The 19,409-nt window shown below is 35.6% G+C and overlaps 1 protein-coding gene across 1 annotated transcript; it reads right to left on the bottom strand.

Annotated features, from left to right (window-relative positions):
- Positions 1–1,359: 1,359 nt before the first annotated feature.
- Positions 1,360–15,922, bottom strand: LOC115450155 (cytochrome P450 CYP12A2). Its single transcript, XM_030178137.2, has 10 exons — positions 15,815–15,922; positions 14,970–15,097; positions 12,720–12,853; positions 6,880–6,998; positions 5,716–5,832; positions 4,821–5,099; positions 4,445–4,601; positions 2,765–2,977; positions 2,387–2,558; positions 1,360–2,040 (listed from the first exon to the last, which is right to left on the bottom strand). Exons 1-10 carry the CDS (start codon positions 15,874–15,876, stop codon positions 1,889–1,891), a joined length of 1,533 nt encoding a protein of 510 aa, XP_030033997.1. The 5' UTR covers positions 15,877–15,922; the 3' UTR covers positions 1,360–1,888.
- Positions 15,923–19,409: the final 3,487 nt, after the last annotated feature.

Genomic DNA, 19,409 nt, shown 5'->3' with positions numbered 1-19,409 from the left:
ACGATAACTGTTGATCGGTTTATAATCGACTTCTTACAGAAGGTCGATTTTGGCATCAAAGATTTTACTCTATTATTATTTATTTGTATGAATCAGATATCAATCAGAATCAAATCAAAATTTAATGTTTAAATCTTTTCGGTATAAGGGTTGAGCCGAATTATTAAAACCGATTATTTGATCTTATTAATGTGCCCCTGGTTTTTTATGCTTTTTGCAAAGCGGTATTTTAATATGCCTAAAGTGCTACTTCGTGATTATTAATCTGTGCTAGAAATGAAACACAGCGAATGAATGTCTTGGACCTTATGTTAAATTTAGTGTAGTCTCAATATGTTGGCTAATGAGAGACATTACCGCCATCCTTGATAGGATCATGCCAGTTTACCACAATGAGTGTTGATCGACTAATCCCAGAAATGCGATCGGTACGAATTATTGCACCGGGGTTTCATCATACTGCCTCGGTGGCATATTTGCACTGCATCTGCTGTACAACCATTGTTTTGTTGTCCCGGATTCGAGCCCGGGTCGGACAAAGTGATATTTGGGTCTTTCTGCTAGGTATTAGCCCGGAGTCTAGAATTTGTGCTCGATATGGCGTTAGACTCGCCCCCTATAATATCATAGGGCGAAAGTCACATGGCGAAAAGTAGATGCCCTGGTTAAACTTCTGCCTACCCCTTCGTGGAGAAAGGTATGGTGTGTACTGTGTAAGTATATTGTGTATGTCCTTCACAAAATAATTTTATGAAGTTATATTCGTGAAGCTGCGATAGCCTAGTTGGTTGTGGAACGGACTGCTGAGACGAATGTCCGCAGATTCAAATCCCAGGGGCACACACCTCTGATTTTTCTAAAAAAAAATATGTGTGTATTCTTTGTGAATTTATCGCTTGCTTTAACGGTGAAGGAAAACATCGTGAGGAAACCTGCATACCTGAGAAGTTCTCTGTAGGAATTTCGAGGGTGTGTGAAGCCTACTAATCCGCACTAGGCCGGCGTGGTTGACTTAGGCCTAATCCCTTTCAATCTTAGAGGAGGCCCGTGCCCCACAGTGGGACAGTATATAATACAGGGCTGACATTATTATTACTATTATATTCGTGAGGTAATATAAACAAAGTCTTGTATGAAATTGCTATATTTTTAATTATAAATTTACACTATAACACAAAATATAATATACATTTTAAAAAATATGACTGGTGTGCCATGTCGGGGCGTGGGCGCTTAACATGAACCCGTCAAATTATGTTTACGTAAATATGTATGCTATAGATATTTAAAAAAATATTTTCTTATAACGTATTGTGAGACGATTTCTAAAAAATCAATAAAGTAAATAAAACAATAAAAAACTTGGCCATGGCTACTAATAAATTTATTCAAAATAATAATTGTATGGTCCCAGGTGCATAAACCCGTACGTATAATTCCTAAAGATTAAGTAGAATCTTTGAAAACCGGGCTTCGATGGAAACGGGCCACATTAGTTCACGCTACTTTAATAATAAAATAAAAGTATAAAAATACATCCTTACGACGGCATATAAAATACCAATTTATAATCATCATCGTTCACAGCGTGATTAATATTCAACACAGGTCTCGCCAAAAGATTTCCAAACTAACCATTTGACACTGTTGGGTAATTAAATCAGTCATGCAGAAAAAGTGACCGACACAATGACTTCAAGAATGTACTACAAAAATCTATCAATGTGGCTATTCAAAATTGTCAAGTTCTATCCGAAAAACTTTTTAACTCGTTTAATGTAAGGTCTGAGTTACTCAGGTTCGATATTTTCCCATATAATATAATGTTTTTAATTTAACAAAATATATCAATAGTGAAATAAAATATCGAGTTGAAATAATGAGCCCCTCAAACGTCTTTGAAAATAAAATTAAAAGGTCCCTTGAAGTAATTAAGCGCGGTTTGAACTACTTTCGGAGGAGGTCCGAACCACTCCACGTTGAAGTTCTCCACGATCCGCCCAAGGAACGTTTCCACTTCCAGCTCTGCGATGCGACGACCTGGAAATATAATAACTATTAAACTAGATCTTTGATCCATTTCTAATGAAAGAGACGCGTGGAGTATGATTTACCATATTAGCTTATTTGAATATTTTATTATTCTAACATTACAGTTGAACTACAATTAACTCATGACCGAAGTCGGAATTTGGAAGAAAGGCCGTGGAATTCTTAACATTTTGTGCACTTGGGTGCGTATAGTGATATAAACATGGTAGATTTTTTTTTTAATGCAGTGTCATTATCCATATATTATATCGCTTCTAAGTATTTTCACCACTATTGTGTGAGCTATATTGATTAAAAAAGACTTGAATTTGTAGGTTCGTATGCAAGTATTTACCTATACACATGCGAACTCCGAAGCCGAATGGAGATTGAGCGAAAGGATGGGCATTGCCGTGGTACAGAGGGTCGTCTTTATCGGCCACCCAACGTTCTGGGATGTACTCTTTAGGTCTCGGGTAGTATTGCTCCATCACTGACATTTCTTGATGAGAGAAAATCAATTCCATCTATAAATATAAATATTTCATTATTCCAAGTAACCTCATTAAGAACTAACATTGCAATAGTCCAGGTTATATAGCAACATGCAACTGAATAAGAGGCGACAATGGCACGACCATTGCGTATATATTGTAAAAAATAATATTTTCCTTCATTCCTTCTAAATAACTAAATACATTTTGTCCATTGTGCGATGTGTAGGATTACTTACGTTTTTCGGTATGTGGTAGCCAAGTACGTTGTACTCTTTGGTAGTTTTCCTTATGTTACCAGGCACCACTGGCATTAACCTCATGGCTTCTTTGATGCACGCTTTCAAGTAAGGTCTCTTTTCTGATTGTGATAGCACTTCCTCTCTCAGTTTCTGTTGTTTCTCTGGGTTCGTCGCGAGGAGGTACAGCGTGGCTGTCATGGTGTAAGCGGCCTGATGGAATTGAAAATTGATTTAATGATTTCTTATGTTTACGCGAATGTTAGACATTGAAATTAAACTAATTTTCGGATTCTATCGCGGTATTGGTGTTTTATTTTCTCCCGACGTTTCGAAGACTTTGCAGCCTTCATGGTCACGGGGGGGACTGAGGTGTTGTTCATCCGTAAATTCAAAGTTACAATATCTACCTACATTTTACAATTATACAACTTTTTTAAAATTTTAGCTGTTGGTGGTCTGATCTACGCAGAATGAGCTCACAGTGTCTTGAAGTCTGGCAGCCGGTCTTTTGGGTTCCGATTTAATTGAATGTAGAACTGGATCCCAGGCTTGTGCAAGCTTCCAACCAGCTTCCCTATTGAAATTAGGATGTTTTTTAATTTCAATAGCCTCGCGAATCATCCTAGGCAGGAATCGGTGTTCTTTGGCGAGGATTTGTGGCGTGTCTAGTCGCAGATAATGATTGGTGCCTCCTTCAGAGTGTTCAGCGACTGCAGACTTCGTCGAGCGTCGGTGTTTCACGTCAGCTATATGTTCTTTTACGCGGGTCCCAATATTTCTTTTTGTTTGCCCGATATAAGAGAGGCCACAGTTGCAATTTATTTTGTATACTCCCGGTTCTTGTAGAGGTATATGAAACACCGACGCTCGACGAAGTCTGCAGTCGCTGAACACTCTGAGGGAGGCGCCAATCATTATCTGCGACTAGACAAGCCACAAATCCTCGCCAAAGAACACCAATTCCTGCCCAGGATGATTCGCGAGGCTATTGAAATTAAAAAACATCCTAATTTCAATAGGGAAGATGGTTGGAAGCTTGCACAAGCCTGGGATCCAGGTCTACATTTAATTAAATCGGAACCCAAAAGACCGGCTGCCAGACTTCAAGACACTGTGAGCTCATTCTGCGTAGATCGGATCACCAACAGCTTAAATTTAAAAAAAGTTGTATAATTGTAAAATGTAGGTAGATATTGTAACTTTGACTTTACGGATGAACAACACCTCAGTCCCCCTCGTGACCATGAATGTTGCAAAGTCTTCGAAACGTCGGGAGAAAATAAAACACCAATACCGCGATAGAATCCGAAAATTAGTTTAATTTCAACGAAAATTGATTTTTTACATTTATACATGTTACAGACTAGTCTAGTTCGTATATCATGTCTTTGTCGAGGCATGACCGGTCCAAGCGAAAACTGGTATTATAAATGACAGTTTGATTTTTAAATTTCTGCTACGACAAAGAGAGGTCACTGCACTTGATGTTAGGGAATATTAAGTCTAAAGATATCGTCGACTAGCAAGATACAATGTGTGTTAAGATGTGCCGTTGTTGCAAAAACGACCAAGTGTTAAATTATTATAATATAGGTGAGTAACTTTTTATTCCATAAAAGACTAATACGAGTGCAATCACGTGAAAAATCTAACGTAGTATGGTATAAAGTAAATTACCGTATCCACACCAGCGAATAGCATATCACCGGCCATAACGTATGCGTACTGTTCATTGATATCCATCAGCTTTTCAAGTACGCCCTTCTCGTCGCTCGACTTTCCTTTGTTTGCTTTTAATTCTTTCATTGCTTTTTGAATGAAATATATTGATAGTCTGGAATTTTTTTTTTAATATCATTTAAAGATTAGTCAATTATTCAAAATAAGAGTTTGTTATTCATCTATAATCGTTTAAAAATTCAAATTATTGAATGACGAGTAGAAAATGCCATTGACATTGGCCAGTGCAATTGGCCATTGTTTGTGCCCAGCGGTAGGACAGTAGGCACATAAAGGCAGTATCATTTAAGTATAATCATGTTTTTAAACTTACTTTTCATGTTCTTCGTAAAGTTTCATCGCTTTTTTGAATTTTGGTGTTGCGATGTACTTCCATATGCTTGGTTTGAAGTCCAAGTCTTCGGCGATAGAAAAGAAGTCATGGACGCACTGGATTAGTCTCTTAGCTGGCGAGTCATCACTCAGTGTCGGGTCCAAGCAATTCAGCCGTGTACCGAGAGCCACTACAGCGATGGACTCCAGAGACCAAAGATTCATCTCTACGTCGAAATTCCCACGCAGCATATTGTATTCGTCACGTGATGATCTCATTCTAATGAATAAATAAACACAAAACGTGTTAATTAAATGAACAATGTATTTGCAGGCAGTGAAACCCCCAATAGTAGCCAACGTAACTATGTCGCAGCCAGCAGTCTGAGATCAGCCTGCGTAGTATATCCGTTTTCAGATATGCCGGCATAATTGTATCAACTGGCGAGGGATAACGATTTCCCGTCAATCGATACTCTATCTTAACCCCATTCCACTTACCATCAGCTGAAGTGCAATTACTTTGCCGAATCCATTCATTTATTCTCAACTAGGACTTGTTGCCCGGTTCTATAAGAGTGATACATATTACCGAATTCGCTCAATTTATTTTTCCGGGAAATAATGTAAAGGTCTCTTTCATACAAATTTATTTAGCGATGACGACGTTTACTTTTAAGTTCTAACAAACAATTAAAGACGCATTCGACTTTTGCAGACGCATTCGAATGTATTATAATATTAACATAGGCAAAGAAAGATTTTTATTGTAAAACTAAACTAGTAACTATGAAGTCAAGAGGTGATGGCGGTAATATGCGGCCGAATTCATTAGACAATATTAATCTTAATCTTTGATCCGATCAGGAGATGGACTTTGCACGATTAACACATACCTGGCGATCATATCCTGGGCGACCTGGTCTATTGCAGTTGTGTACAGTTTTATAGTTTTCGGCTGTAACATCACGGGGTTCACGGCGGAGCGGAATTCCTTCCATGGTTGAAGATGTCTAAAATATTCAATAAGCGTAATATTATCTAAAAATTATAGAAAACGCGTGCTGTTTCACATTGCGTTAATTATATGATTCAAAGGATACGAAGTACGTATAAAGCAGAAGTTGAACGCATAGTAAGTACACTATAGTGCCGACATTTTTACCACGTACTACAAAAGTATGGAACCAATTGCCGACATCAGCATTTTTGGTCACATATGACCTGTCGACTTGCAAAAAAGCGTATTCCCTAACCTAAAAGACCGGCAACGCATCTTTATGCCCCCTGGTATTGCAGATGTTGATGGGCTGCGGTGATCACTTGCCAACTAGTGAACTGTATGCTCATTTGCCCGCTTTAACATAAAAAAAAGAAAAACGTCCGGTGGTGTATACACACCTAGGTTACCTTACCTCAAACAATGGAGACAAGAGTTCAAATTAAAGAACCCGTTTCAGCGAGTATTAGGAAACAAACTGCTTACCTTAATCAAAACCGGAGATACACAGAAGGAAACTATGAAAACATACGATAATAGCGGCAAATGTGGTTTACTCGTGAAAGCGTAACAGACAGACAGAGATACTTTTGCATCATTATATAAGTATGGAGTTTGCATCTTGGTGACTTGCGATCTCTTCTATACAGATTACGATTATGAATATTTTGTATCTCGCACGAGCCTGTATGCAAGGTGTAGACAAGTTAAAAGTCCGCGTGCATATCGGCGACACATATAATAATTATATTATGGTCGCACATTTGCATGTGTGGCGCTATAAAACCATGCTACACAGTCCCTGTAAGCCATGATATAAAAGATGTCTCATATCGAATTTGTTTTTTTAATAATCAAATAAATGTTGGTTTGGATAATGAAGTTGAAAATTGGGATGTCCACAATTATATATGGATAACATAAGTAAATTTTGTATCCTATCAAATCCGTCGTATCGGTATGGTGTTAATGATAAGGAAATTCGGATCGGGCAAATGACTTGTATATGGTTATCAAGTCATTCACTCTATTGTATTTATAAAAGTGAGTAGATATTTACTCTGTAAGAAGTCCCGTTAGTTTCTCTTCAGGATCTTTACTTGTCTTGTAGTATTTTCTGTAATATTCCAGTGAAGGGAATCCGGAACGAATTGGCATCGAGTTTTCACCGCGGAGAATCTAAAATAACATTAGAAATTTTACAATGTGATATATTAGTGATGGTAGGACTCTCATATGTGAGAGTCAGTTTGGGAAGGTACCACATTGATCGTTGTTGCATTCGAGAAAGAATTATCTCCGGGATAAAAGTCTCATTATATATATTTTTTCAGGATAAAAAACAGGCCATGTCACAAGAATTTTTTCATCAGATTCTTTTTGGTAGATTTTTAGTTTATCGCGTTCAAACAGACAGGCAGACGTGGCGGGGGACTTTGATTAATAATATTTATATACACGGCAATGATATCCATATAAATAAGGGTAAGTATACAATTAGCGTTATGCAATTTTTGCCAGTTTCACTCGTATAAACTCTATAGCAGTTTTTTACTGAAGTGTCTATTTGTTATATTATGTACGTAAGATTCTTTATTGCTGAGCTTGGAGGCGTTATTATAGCGTGGAGCCTGATAAATATTTACTTTATTTGATGCGACACAGTAAAATTATCTAATAACCGTCACGATTTTCTAACTTTTTAAGGCGCGGGCCATACAGAAAAGATGTTGTAGGGTGCAGACAAGGCACGGACGGGGCGCCGTTGCAATTTATTAAAACATATAGAAAGGACGAGGAAGACGTGACGCTGGGCGTCGCGAAAGAAAACGATTTTCAGCTGTCCGATTTTGACACGATAACATGTTTTGTCCAAAGATGAAGATGTGTTAGCGTTGGTGTATCTTGCTTATATAAACAGAGTTATTACAATACTCTGGTCTATTATAATTACAGAGAATTGGATGATTTTCAAACTACAAAATTGAACATTGAATTCATAGTCGCCCCGCATTTTCACTCAATATGCGATGATATTCCTTCTCTAAACATGTTGCAACTACTCAAGGATGCATGTAATTTTGTGTGATAGCGACGCGCGAGTGCCGGTACCCGCGCCCCGCCCTGCCCGCACCCTCGTCCATCGGTGCTCGCGACGTTGCCCCGTCCTTTCTGTATGTTTTACAATAGGGCGCGCGTCGTGTCCTTGTTTTGTCCGCGCCCAGACTTTTCTGTATGTATTGCGTCGCGAAGTTTCTTTACATTTTGTATGAAAGGGACGCGGAAACGACTTATGTCCGCCCCCTGTCCGCATCTTACGTCTATTCTGTCTGCCCAGCGCATTGTAATGGGCGAATTGGTCTGCCAATTAGACACCAACAACGTTGACTATAATATTAGCGCATATGTGTAATAAATATTCTTATGGAGATGAGTGTGTTATTCGTTGTGTTAGAAACTAAATCACTACATAGTATAAAATAAAGTCGCTTTCTCTGTCCCTATATCCCTTTGTATGCTTAAATCTTTAAAACTACGCGACGAATTTTGATGCGTTTTTTTTAATAGATAGAGTGATTCAAGAGGAAGGTTTATATGTATAATAACATCCATTAAATAGTGGAGAAATACTGTTATTTTGTTATGTTATACCCGTGTGAAGCCAGAGCGGGCCGCTATGTTTTTATATATAACGTTCACAGTTTTTCTGTAGTGTATTTAGTATCAGCATTGCACCCGTCCGAAGCCGTGGCGGGTCGCTAGTGTATAATACAATGAAAAAAAAATCTTGACTCTGTCAATAGAATCGGTGTTGATGATTTTTTTAGACATGATATACGTTTGTTAGCCTCACAAGGGTCGTCTTTTACAAACACACTTATTTTTGGGTGAGCACTTAACGCGCGCGCAAACCTTAAAAATTAAGCGACGATGTTGAGGGTAACCCACTAACGGATTAGGAACCTCGGCTCAGGACGTTCGCTGAGAGAGAACAGAAATGATATGTATTTTATTGTTCTCTCTATAATACTATGAAACGAACGTACTGATTTCACTCCACAAATGAAAAACATAGAAATTACTCAATCGTAATTTATTTCAAACCGGAACCCAATACCCAGAGTATTGGGTTCGTACGTCTAGAAACTAACATAAGTTTTATAATAATAACAAAAACTTTTCAATAGAAAATTAAACCGCCGGGGAAAATGTGTGATGCTATATAATAATAATAATCACACTCTCAGTCAAAATACATTCACGAACACGCTATACTCGCACTATACTACAAAATGATCAAAAATTCATAAATTTAAAACCGGGATTTTGGGTAAAAATATCCGTCATTCACTACAGACTTTTGGCATAATGTTAGCAGAAGCAAAGACGAGTATGTGGTTTCTTTTAAGAACGCAATTTCAAAATGACCCTGTATATAAATATTAAATAAGTATAATGAAGTATCGATTCACGAAAGAAATGCAACAAAATTTGTAGGTTTAATAATTGAAAGTAAATTGAATTGTATGTAAAAAGAATTGTTTTGCCTATACTTTATGATATAAATTATCTAAAGCCGTGAATTGTAAAGCGGTACTTATAGCACATCATAGTTAAGTGGAGTCAATCTTAAGATATGTGATAATCCTCCGAGGTAATATAACAAATAAAAAACCGGCCAAGTACGACTTGGACTCGCACACCAAGGGCTCCGTACAAACCTGTAGTGATGTAAATAAAAGATCACCCATCACGACAATCAAGTCATAGCTATGGTATTTTTATTGCAAAATTAAAGGCAATTAGACTTAAGTATTTGATATGAATTTCAACTTGATGTCTCTACGCGTTCATGAGGAAAAAGGTAATAAGTTTATAATTATTAAAAAAATATATGTTATATAACAAAAAAATTTAAGGCTTTCGGAATTTTTTTCCTTATAAGACATTGCTTCCTATCAAATTTCAAGACTCTAGGTCAACTGGAAGTACCCTTTAGGTTTTGATTCCCTTGCGAGTAGTTGCGAGTTTGAAAATATGCTGCTTAAATTGCTATAACATAGAAGTTTGATTTTGTTAAAACTTAAAGGTATTGTAGACCTGAGTATTTGATATGAATGTCAATTTAATACCTCTACGCGTTCATGAAGAAAGGGGCCTTGACAGACGGACGGACGGACGGACAGCAAAGTGATCCTATAAGGGTTTTGTTTCTTCCTTTTGCGGTACGGAAACCTAAAAATTATGTATTTATCTCTCAAAAGAAATATGTACGTGTAATATGTAACCTACCTCCTAGGAAAAGCTGTGAAACCCACTTTAAAATACTGAAACTTTTCACATTTCCTTCCTTATATGTTTATGAGGTAGCTGTGTTTGTTTAAACCCATGGCCATTTGTTTGAAATGAGACCTCCAACTAATACAAGGTTATGAACAAGGGAAGCTAATACCTTATCTATAGAATGGAGCGATACACCGCGTCTGCGGAAGAGTATCTATCGAATGGGGCCAGCAATCTATAATAAATTTAGTCCAACTATTAAAGACTAATTTATTTAAAAGTAAACTTAAAATTTCCTCATTCATAAATGCTTTTACTCAATTTATGACCTCTTAAAATCATAATAGATTTAATCTTGTCAATGTAATATATTTTTTTATATATATTTTTTATTTATTTATACATTATATTATAACACCATAACAGTTGATACTAATGCGATGTTATACAGATTTAATCTTAACAATTGATTTCAATACACCTATAAGCCATTTCTGTGAATTCTATTGTATAGTAACTGATATAATGTAACGCTATTGCCCTTATATTTAATATTATTTACAGACAAAAAAAAATTGCACGCCCGGTAAAGGTAGAATACAGCGAAACTTTTCATTTTACATCACACTTGTAACATGCATGTAACCAATAATTAGCAAATAAATGATTTAAATTTGAAAAAGTAGCCTAAATCGAATCCAACGTAAAAACATAACTAAAAGCGTAAGAATAAAGCAAAATTCACAATTTCGTTTACTTGGACGACATCATTATTCTAATTATTTTAGTTTTAAAACCAAATTACTGAAGCGATTTCAAAAAAATATCGATGTCACCAATCTGGAGGTATATTATGTTTATGAATTTTTTTTGTCAAATCGGTTCAGAAAAAAACGAGTTCTGAGATAGCAAACATGGAAAAAATGCACGTCGAGTTTATAACCTTTTTCTTTTTTGAAGTCGTTTAAATGGATAAGAATCACTATACAAATACACAGTCAGATGATTTTTGGCATGATTCGTATGAGTCAATAAAATTTGGTGTGACTTGACTACAAAGGTAAATCATGACATGCATAATTTCAATTATACATAGTTATATGTATATAGGTATACCTATATACTGTACAGTGTACAAAATAAGATTGCGACGTAGCACTTTAAATCCCATTTGACTCATATGATAATGTAAAAATTGCCCACTCTAAGCAAATGATGCAATATCATTGGACTATGTCAATATTTAAGTACTTTTTATTGTGTTCTCAGACTAGTGACTAAGTAGATACAGATACCAGACTAAAATAAAAGATACGAATCATCAATATTATTAGTTCCCGATAAAACAGCGTAGATACAAGAATGAGTAAAATAATAAATACTTTATGGGTTTTAGTTATTTCTATAGACATTAGATGAAATGTTATTTTGTATATGTTGGTCATAATTGTGCATCTTAATTAAAGTGTGATCTTTTTATGTCATTTTTCGAAAATTCACATCACCTTAATTTTGTCGAATAACTAATATGTCTGACATATTATGGACTGTAAAGGTTTATTTAGTTTAAAATACTTATTTTTATAATGTACTAGCTTATGGTCGCGGTTTCGTCCGCGTGAGGGAGTTTTTTTTAATGATTTTGTGTAATTTGGTCATAGTATATAATTATACTATGACCAAATTACATAAAATCATTATAAATTGTAGCCTATGTGTTCTTCTGATGTATAACCAATATAACGTCGATTATAGTTTCCACATAAAGTTTGTAATAACAAAGAAATATCTTTATTGCATTTTAGTTGAAAATTAATATTTATTTAAGATTCTAGAAAAACGATTCCTTAATATTGTATGGATACATCGCATCGCAATATGCATTTGGATACCATAAAAGGTGATCACATAAAAATTTGTTTCAGCCATTTTCATTTCGAACGATTATCTCGTGGTCAACTAAAAGCTGAAACCTACATTATTTTTATTTTAACAGATTCAGAGGACTTTAAAAATGTTATTCTTTAGATGTAGTCCTCAGCTAATGAAAATGTCTTGTCATTAAAGGCTTATTATGCTGAACTTATGATTTTGTGTAATTTTTTTTTGTTTAATAATCAATAACGTAAGTCTTAATAAGTTACGATCTGTGTATCGTTTTTATTTATCGACATTCTTGAAATCGACATTCTTATTATTTACTAGCATAAAAGGCACGTGAAAACTGATGACAACCTTGTAAATTTCGAATTTGTGTATGAGTATGCATCTCTTTCTTTTAGCTTACCGAAGTCATAAGCTAATAGAGTATCAATATACATATTATATATTAAGTAATTATTTTAGCATGTCTTCTATGTGATTAGTTATCCTTCTGTAATAGTGTTTGGTGGATATAGTACAGTAATATTCATTAGTTAAGCAGATAATATGTGTGTATTGGCTCATACTTATTTTATATTTAAATCGCTTGAGGTTTCAAAGATTGAATTAATTCCATGAACTTTCTAGAAGGTAGACATAATGATAAGTAATTTAAAAATACATAAACCCACACAGACGCGCTAAGCTGCGCTAAACTTAATAACTTAAATTTTCACTTGAAATAAAACTTACTTGTGAAACGCTCTCCGCATCGAATAGGAATATTGACATATTCACGCCGACCATCCCATCAAGTTTCACGATGGGTCCGTAGTTCTGGTACAGTTTGCGAGTGAAGTCAGTGCCGTCTAAGTTGTAGAACGTGCCTGTTCATAAGGAAACATTTATTATCCAAATATTTTATCTGATGTTCTTTAAATTATACCCTGGAAGGAATCTACATAAGGTATTCGCGAAGGTTTCTTCTTTTTTTCCATGAAGAGACTTTAATTTCAGAAAAGGTTTTAGGATGAACAAAATAAAAATTAATAGGGCTTTAATACTAGTACAGCCGGGAGCAAGAGTTATCTATACAGATAATCGTTTCACCTTGTTTTATGATAATCATGCCGAAGATGATGCAATATTTTATAACTTTCCGTATCCAACTTTAAAATTAGCGAATAAGTATATCAGATAAAATTGATTGCCTTCCCTGCAAATCAAATTGTTATTGCAATTGTTATGCGATGTGTTTCTTTTAACAACTGTTTGGGCCTCCGGAAATTATACTTACCCTACCAAAGGGATCAGTGAGCTGCCACTATGCGCAGGATTTCTGTGAGACACTTATAATATCTGGTCTAGCCGGCTCGTACATGTATTCTATCTATCTATATACCAGCAATGTATATAATTTAGGCATTCTATACCTAGACAATATATAGAATACAATGAATATAATTGCCTATAACATACTCCTACTTTTCCCAGTCAATGTTCTTTTTTTTATTGCTTTGAATGATGAGACGAGCTTGTCTTTTGTCTGATGGTAAACGATACGACTGCCAATAAACAGTAGAGATATCATCTAATACCTCAAATTATATAGTATTGTTTGGTATTCCATTGCGCTTGCCATCCTGAGATATGAGATGTTAAATCTTATTATGAACAGTAGTTACATCGGCTACAATGTCCTTTAAACCGGAAAACAACAATGACTACACTTGATGCTTGGCGGCAGAAATAGACATTGCGGTGGTACCTACCCAGTCGGACTCCCACATATGGGAGACCTAGACCAGTATAAATGTATACAATACCTGGGTATTCTATAGAGAACATGATGGTTCACCGGTAATGAATAAAGAGATTTATGTCTAAATTTATTAATCTTAAATACTTTCCTATAAAATAAAATACATTATTATATTTTTAAATTAGGTTGGGAAAAATCCTGGAAGACGCGAAGTAACTACTGTCAAAGCGTAGAACAACAGAATTTTGTATTTTTGTCTGTTTATGTCTTTGTTGAAATGTTCATTGGCTTATCACCCCAAAACGAATTATTCCTCCTCTGTACCGAATCCTATATTTTATATAATTGCATAGTATAATCTAATTATATGAATGCTATATTCGTACCTGCACTAATACAACGATCGGAACGATATCAATTTTGATAGCTTATTTGTATGCTTTTCAACTATAGGTAGGTTTTGCCCGCATGAATTATTTTTTCCAGGATTAAAGTCCTGCAAATATTTCCTTTCTTCTATAATAATGTTTTTCCCCAAACCAAATTTCATTAAAATCTTTTCTGTGGTTTCTGAGTTTATCGTGTTCAGACAAACAGACAGACTGATGCGGGGGGGACCTTTGTATCCTGTGGCTGGAAGGCATCCAGAGAATGTCGCCACGGTACCTCCTGCCTGTCGTATGAGGCGACCAATTGTGGCTTATAGTGAGTGGCAGGGTGTTCAGTGGGCGGCTGCTCGCTCGATTACAGCGACTCCCAAGGTAGACAACAATGCGGATAGTTGATCCCCCGTGTCGTAGACGTCTATGGCGTCCTTTAGTATATCGGAGCGTCTAAAGTCTATTCAATATGAGAGGTGCCGCAATACGGAATTGCGCAGGGAAGGTTCCGTGCAGCTGCGCAACAAGATACCCCGGAGCCGTCCGGTATGCGCCGAAGGCCACCGCGGGTTCTGGTTGGTATGCTGGCATAGGGTATACAGGAGTTAATGCTCGCTCGGATGATGCTATACTCCCGAGTATCGACATTGGACTGTAAGACCGGTGAAAGCAACATAACCGTTCTACTCACTCCCTGAGGGGTGGTAGCGAAAACGCGTTTCTTTCACGGGAAAAAAATAAAAAAGCGTGTTGTTAGTAATTGCACTCTTATATCTCTTACATAACAAAACATTGGATAAAATATGAATTTTATGATGTTATACTTAAAGGAGATAAAAATAATATGCATATTAAACGTACCACCGGGCAGGAAGTGGTGCAGAGACCCAAGCAAGGGCAAAGATGAAGGACCCGGGATCTCCTTCCATGACTTGACTTGAGCAGTTCTTTCTTCTACTATGCCCGCTGTGCTGTTCACGGTGAAACTCCTGGATATACAGAAGAGAGTAAATAACAGAAGGTTGGAAAACAGACAGGAGAGTTGCCTGATATGTTGTCCTGCGTCATACATAGTGAATTCCGTTCTAGTGTAGAAAGGAATTATTTAAAGACTGAATTATTCCTTGACATTTCTGCAAACTATCGGTGAATGCATGATAAACGCTTCGTAGTGAAGCTTCATTTCTCATATTATTTGTGTTCCAATATGTGTTCTGGATGAATATAAGTTGGAACACGTAGGCTGCTTTGTATCTTAGTGATTTGCTCGCGTACAAAATAATATATTTTTAAAATCTGGTCTTTTACACAGATGGCGCTTGCTTTGTATACATGGTGCTATAGATCGATGTAGTCATTTTAGGACTTTTTATAAAAGACGAAAAAGGTTTTTGACCGTCTCGGTGGCATAGTTGTACTGCAGGCGGGGTACGGCAGGGCCCAAATTCTAGGTCGGCCTAAGTGATATTTGAGTTTTTTTGCTCTGTATCAGCCCGGAATCTGGAATTTGTACCCGATACGTGTGTGTGTGTGTTCGCCTCTCATCATGGAAAGGAACACATTTGGCGAAAAGTGGGAGCCCTGGTTGCGTCTTTGCATGCCTCTTGGGAGATAAATGCGTGATGTGTGAGTGAAAAAGGTTTTAAACACGGAAAACGCCGCGAACAACACCTGCTAATTGCTAAACTCATTTAAATGTCACTTACCGTACAAAGTGTGGAGCCGCTATTAATCGCGAGCTAAAAATTCGCACTCCATTCAAGTACATCTTGCGTCGATCACTCGCAGTATAATAAACTACCGGCAACAAACAATCCAAGAAGAATTACCTTAGAGTGATAAGATATAATTATTATTATTATAATGATAATTATCTTTCGTAAACCGTTGATACCGTAATAACACTTTATTTCTATGGTGTGTCCGTCCGTCCGTTCTGTACTATAGAATTTATTATTTTTGAGTATCAATTCCGGATCGTTGACAGTTGATGATTGTTAAACATTTATTAAACTCATGTTATTACTGGCTTTTCTTCTTCAAAGTGGCGTCGGGATAATAAATATTTTCGTATGAAAACTAGATTTGACTTAGATACCGACTATGTATTTGGAAATTAAAAAAAAATCACGTCACATGTCGACGACACGCTCATTCAGAACCAGGGACTGGACTAGGGATGGCAGATTTTTTTCAACCTATAAGGGACAAATGTCAAAAAGAGGAAAAAATACGGGATTTCTGTTTTTTACTCGGGACAAATAAGAAACATTTTTTTGACATTTTAATTTTTTTTATTATTTTTCCGAGGATCGAGTCAGTTTTAACATATTTTTATTAGTCTTTACATATTTGCAATAATCAATACAATTATAATCGTAATTAAAAACTCTTGTTTTATTAAATTTGTTAAGAGCCGATTGGTATTGATATGTATGCGAAAATGCGAAAGTTGCGTGCGTGAGTACTTGTCAATCGTAGATCGAACGGTTTACTGGACAGAGACTGTCCCTCTGGGACATTTTAAAATACGCCTAAAATACGGAATGTCCCGGTAAATACGGGACGTCTGGCAACGCTACACTGACCATAAATAATCCGAATTCGTTCTTAGTGTGGTTTGCGGCTTTGTAGATACTTTATAGAACATGCCTGTAACAAAAGAATACTACAAATTACCTTGTACGTGGGATTTGTGCGTACAATAATTTTGTGCATTGTAATAAGATTTGTATAGAGATCTTCCACAATGGGAAGTAAATCTAAAAGATCATGGAAATGCAGCATTCATGAAATGTTTATTGGAGAGGTTTATTTTCAAGGAAAAGAATATATTGAGAAGATTACCGCATCTAATTACGTTAATTCTGTGCAAGTTATATTTGAATTCATCGACGATAAAATGACAAGGCATTTTAAAAAAAGAAGTAAACTTGTCTATTATAACATAATGTGATAAATGTTACGATAAATATTGCAGTTCATAGCTTGTTTATTTATTTATTTAATAACTTACACCAACAGCATGCATATGCTTAAGTCTAGTGAAACATTAGTGCAGTATGTACTGATAAGTCTGATAAGTCACCAGCGTAGGTGTATGTCGTACCTCGCATCTTCTACGAACGCTACTTAATCATCTCACGTAGATGTTAATTGCCAATGATGGTTTACTATAGGTATTAGGTATATTAAAAATTAGCATAATAATTATAATTATTCTTCAAATTAAGCACACGATGTGAAACAGCCTACATGAACCGCTACCACAATCCCTTTGACGCATCCTTCCCGTTCTTCCCAATACATATGACATGTTGTTTGATAGTAGGAATGCATTAAGGTGGTAGCTCAAGGTCCATTTTCATACATTTTGTTTCGGCTTTAATCTGGGTAACTAAACAAGTATTGGCAAGTAAAGAATTTAAATTCACGTCTAGTTAGTGATTAGTTCTCGCAGTTGAAGAAAAACGTAAAAATAATTAATAATCATGGATATTTCTGCCTTTAAAATTTCGTCATATTAAATTTTAAAGGCCGAAATATCCATGATTATTAATTATTTTTACATTTTTTCTTTCAACTGCGAGAACTAATCACTAACTAGACGTGAATTTAAATTCTTTACTTGCCATTACTTGTTTAGTTACCCAGATTAAAGCCGAAACAAAATGTATGAAAATGGACCTTGAGCTACCACCTTAAGTAAAAAAAAGTAAGACAGATAAGACAAAATAAATCGCAATAATCTCGCACAAACAACCCCACCACATATATTCATACTGAGAAATTCTTTACCAATAATTATTAATTTACAATTGTTAACCTAAAGTATTAGGTTAACAATTGTATTATTATAAACCTTAAAAATATTGGCAACTAATAAATATTAAACAAGTGAACGTTAACAGCATTAAATATTTTATAAGTAAAGACATTACGTAACTTCGTGCATTACAGCTTTATTAATCGAAAAGAAATCTCTTCTAAAAAGGGTAAGCGAATTTACATGTACTCGTACATCAACGCTTGTTGGTGAAATTGCGATATAGTTTAGTTGTTTCAATAGAAACGTGTCTTTAGTAAGTATTTGTCATTTTTATGTAATTAACTAGACTTCATACACATTGTCGTCGAGATTTTTTAGCGTTTTTACAAAACATATAGAAAATAAGATATGCTGATATTTTAGTTTCTGAATGCTTTCTGTTGGTTGAACTTGTAATGTTCGCCCAGCGCACGCAGCGTAAGTTCTCAAAAAGAATAAATTTTCCCCTTTTTTGAAACATTTTTCATTGACCCTCCGCTTTTTTGTTTATAGCGTGATGTTGAAGAACCTTCTTCGGTAAATGGGCTATCCAACACTAAAAGGATTTTTCAATTTACTCTAGTAGTACCTAAAATTATAAAAATAAAAATCTCCGCAGCTTTATATATAAGTATAGAGTACTTATAGATTACAATCAGGATGTACAGTTCTAAGTACGTCACGCAACAGGTATGGGAATATAAGAGAGGCTGATCTTGTTATGGCAACTGAAACAAATGTTTAGATTTTTTTTTTTTATAATCTTTATTTAATGAATAAGTATAGAGGCTTTTAATCTACAAGATTATGCCAGCCTCAGTCTATCATAAAACTAATTTAACGGAAAAGGAAACATTTTATGTCCTTCTTAGCTTGCTTACAAATTTATATATTTTAACAGCATCCTCACTGTAAAGTGTAGCCAAGATTGTTCGGACAACACCCGATTCTAAAATGTAAACTTTTAAATCCTCTATTAATGTTTTCCTTTCTGTTTTGTATCGGACACATTCCAATAACAAGTGGTAAACATCTTTAACAGATCCACATAGATTTAGATTTCTTCCGTAAGACAATTTTTTGAAATATGTTGAAATTGTCAGAAATTACAGGTGTGGTGATGGAAAGTGGTTCACGAACTGGCTAGACAATGTCAGTACTAGTCGATCATTTAAGAATGGGGCTTTATTCTCGTTTGCAGCGTAAATTTATAACTTGGCTGTGTTATCTTCGTGAAATGAGCATGGAATGGTATTCAGAATGCCAATTTCTATCATCTTGAACGTGGCGCGGTGCGGTACGTGTTTATGACACACTATATAATGTGGATCATAGATAATAAGGCCTTTGACGCATACAAAACACTCACAAATTGAGCACGCCTAGTGTCCGTGATCAAAAAAAACGGCAATCGTTATGATGACGCATCAACAAAGGAAAAAAATGTAAATGTTTAGTTAATATCAATGTTTTTGTCAGTCGAGGGTCATGTC

The sequence above is a fragment of the Manduca sexta genome, chromosome 22 (genome assembly GCF_014839805.1).
Source record: "Manduca sexta isolate Smith_Timp_Sample1 chromosome 22, JHU_Msex_v1.0, whole genome shotgun sequence".
In the NCBI taxonomy this organism is placed as follows: domain Eukaryota; kingdom Metazoa; phylum Arthropoda; class Insecta; order Lepidoptera; family Sphingidae; genus Manduca; species Manduca sexta.
The sequence above is the reverse complement of the archived record's forward strand: the minus strand, read 5'-3'. Positions and strand labels throughout refer to the sequence as shown.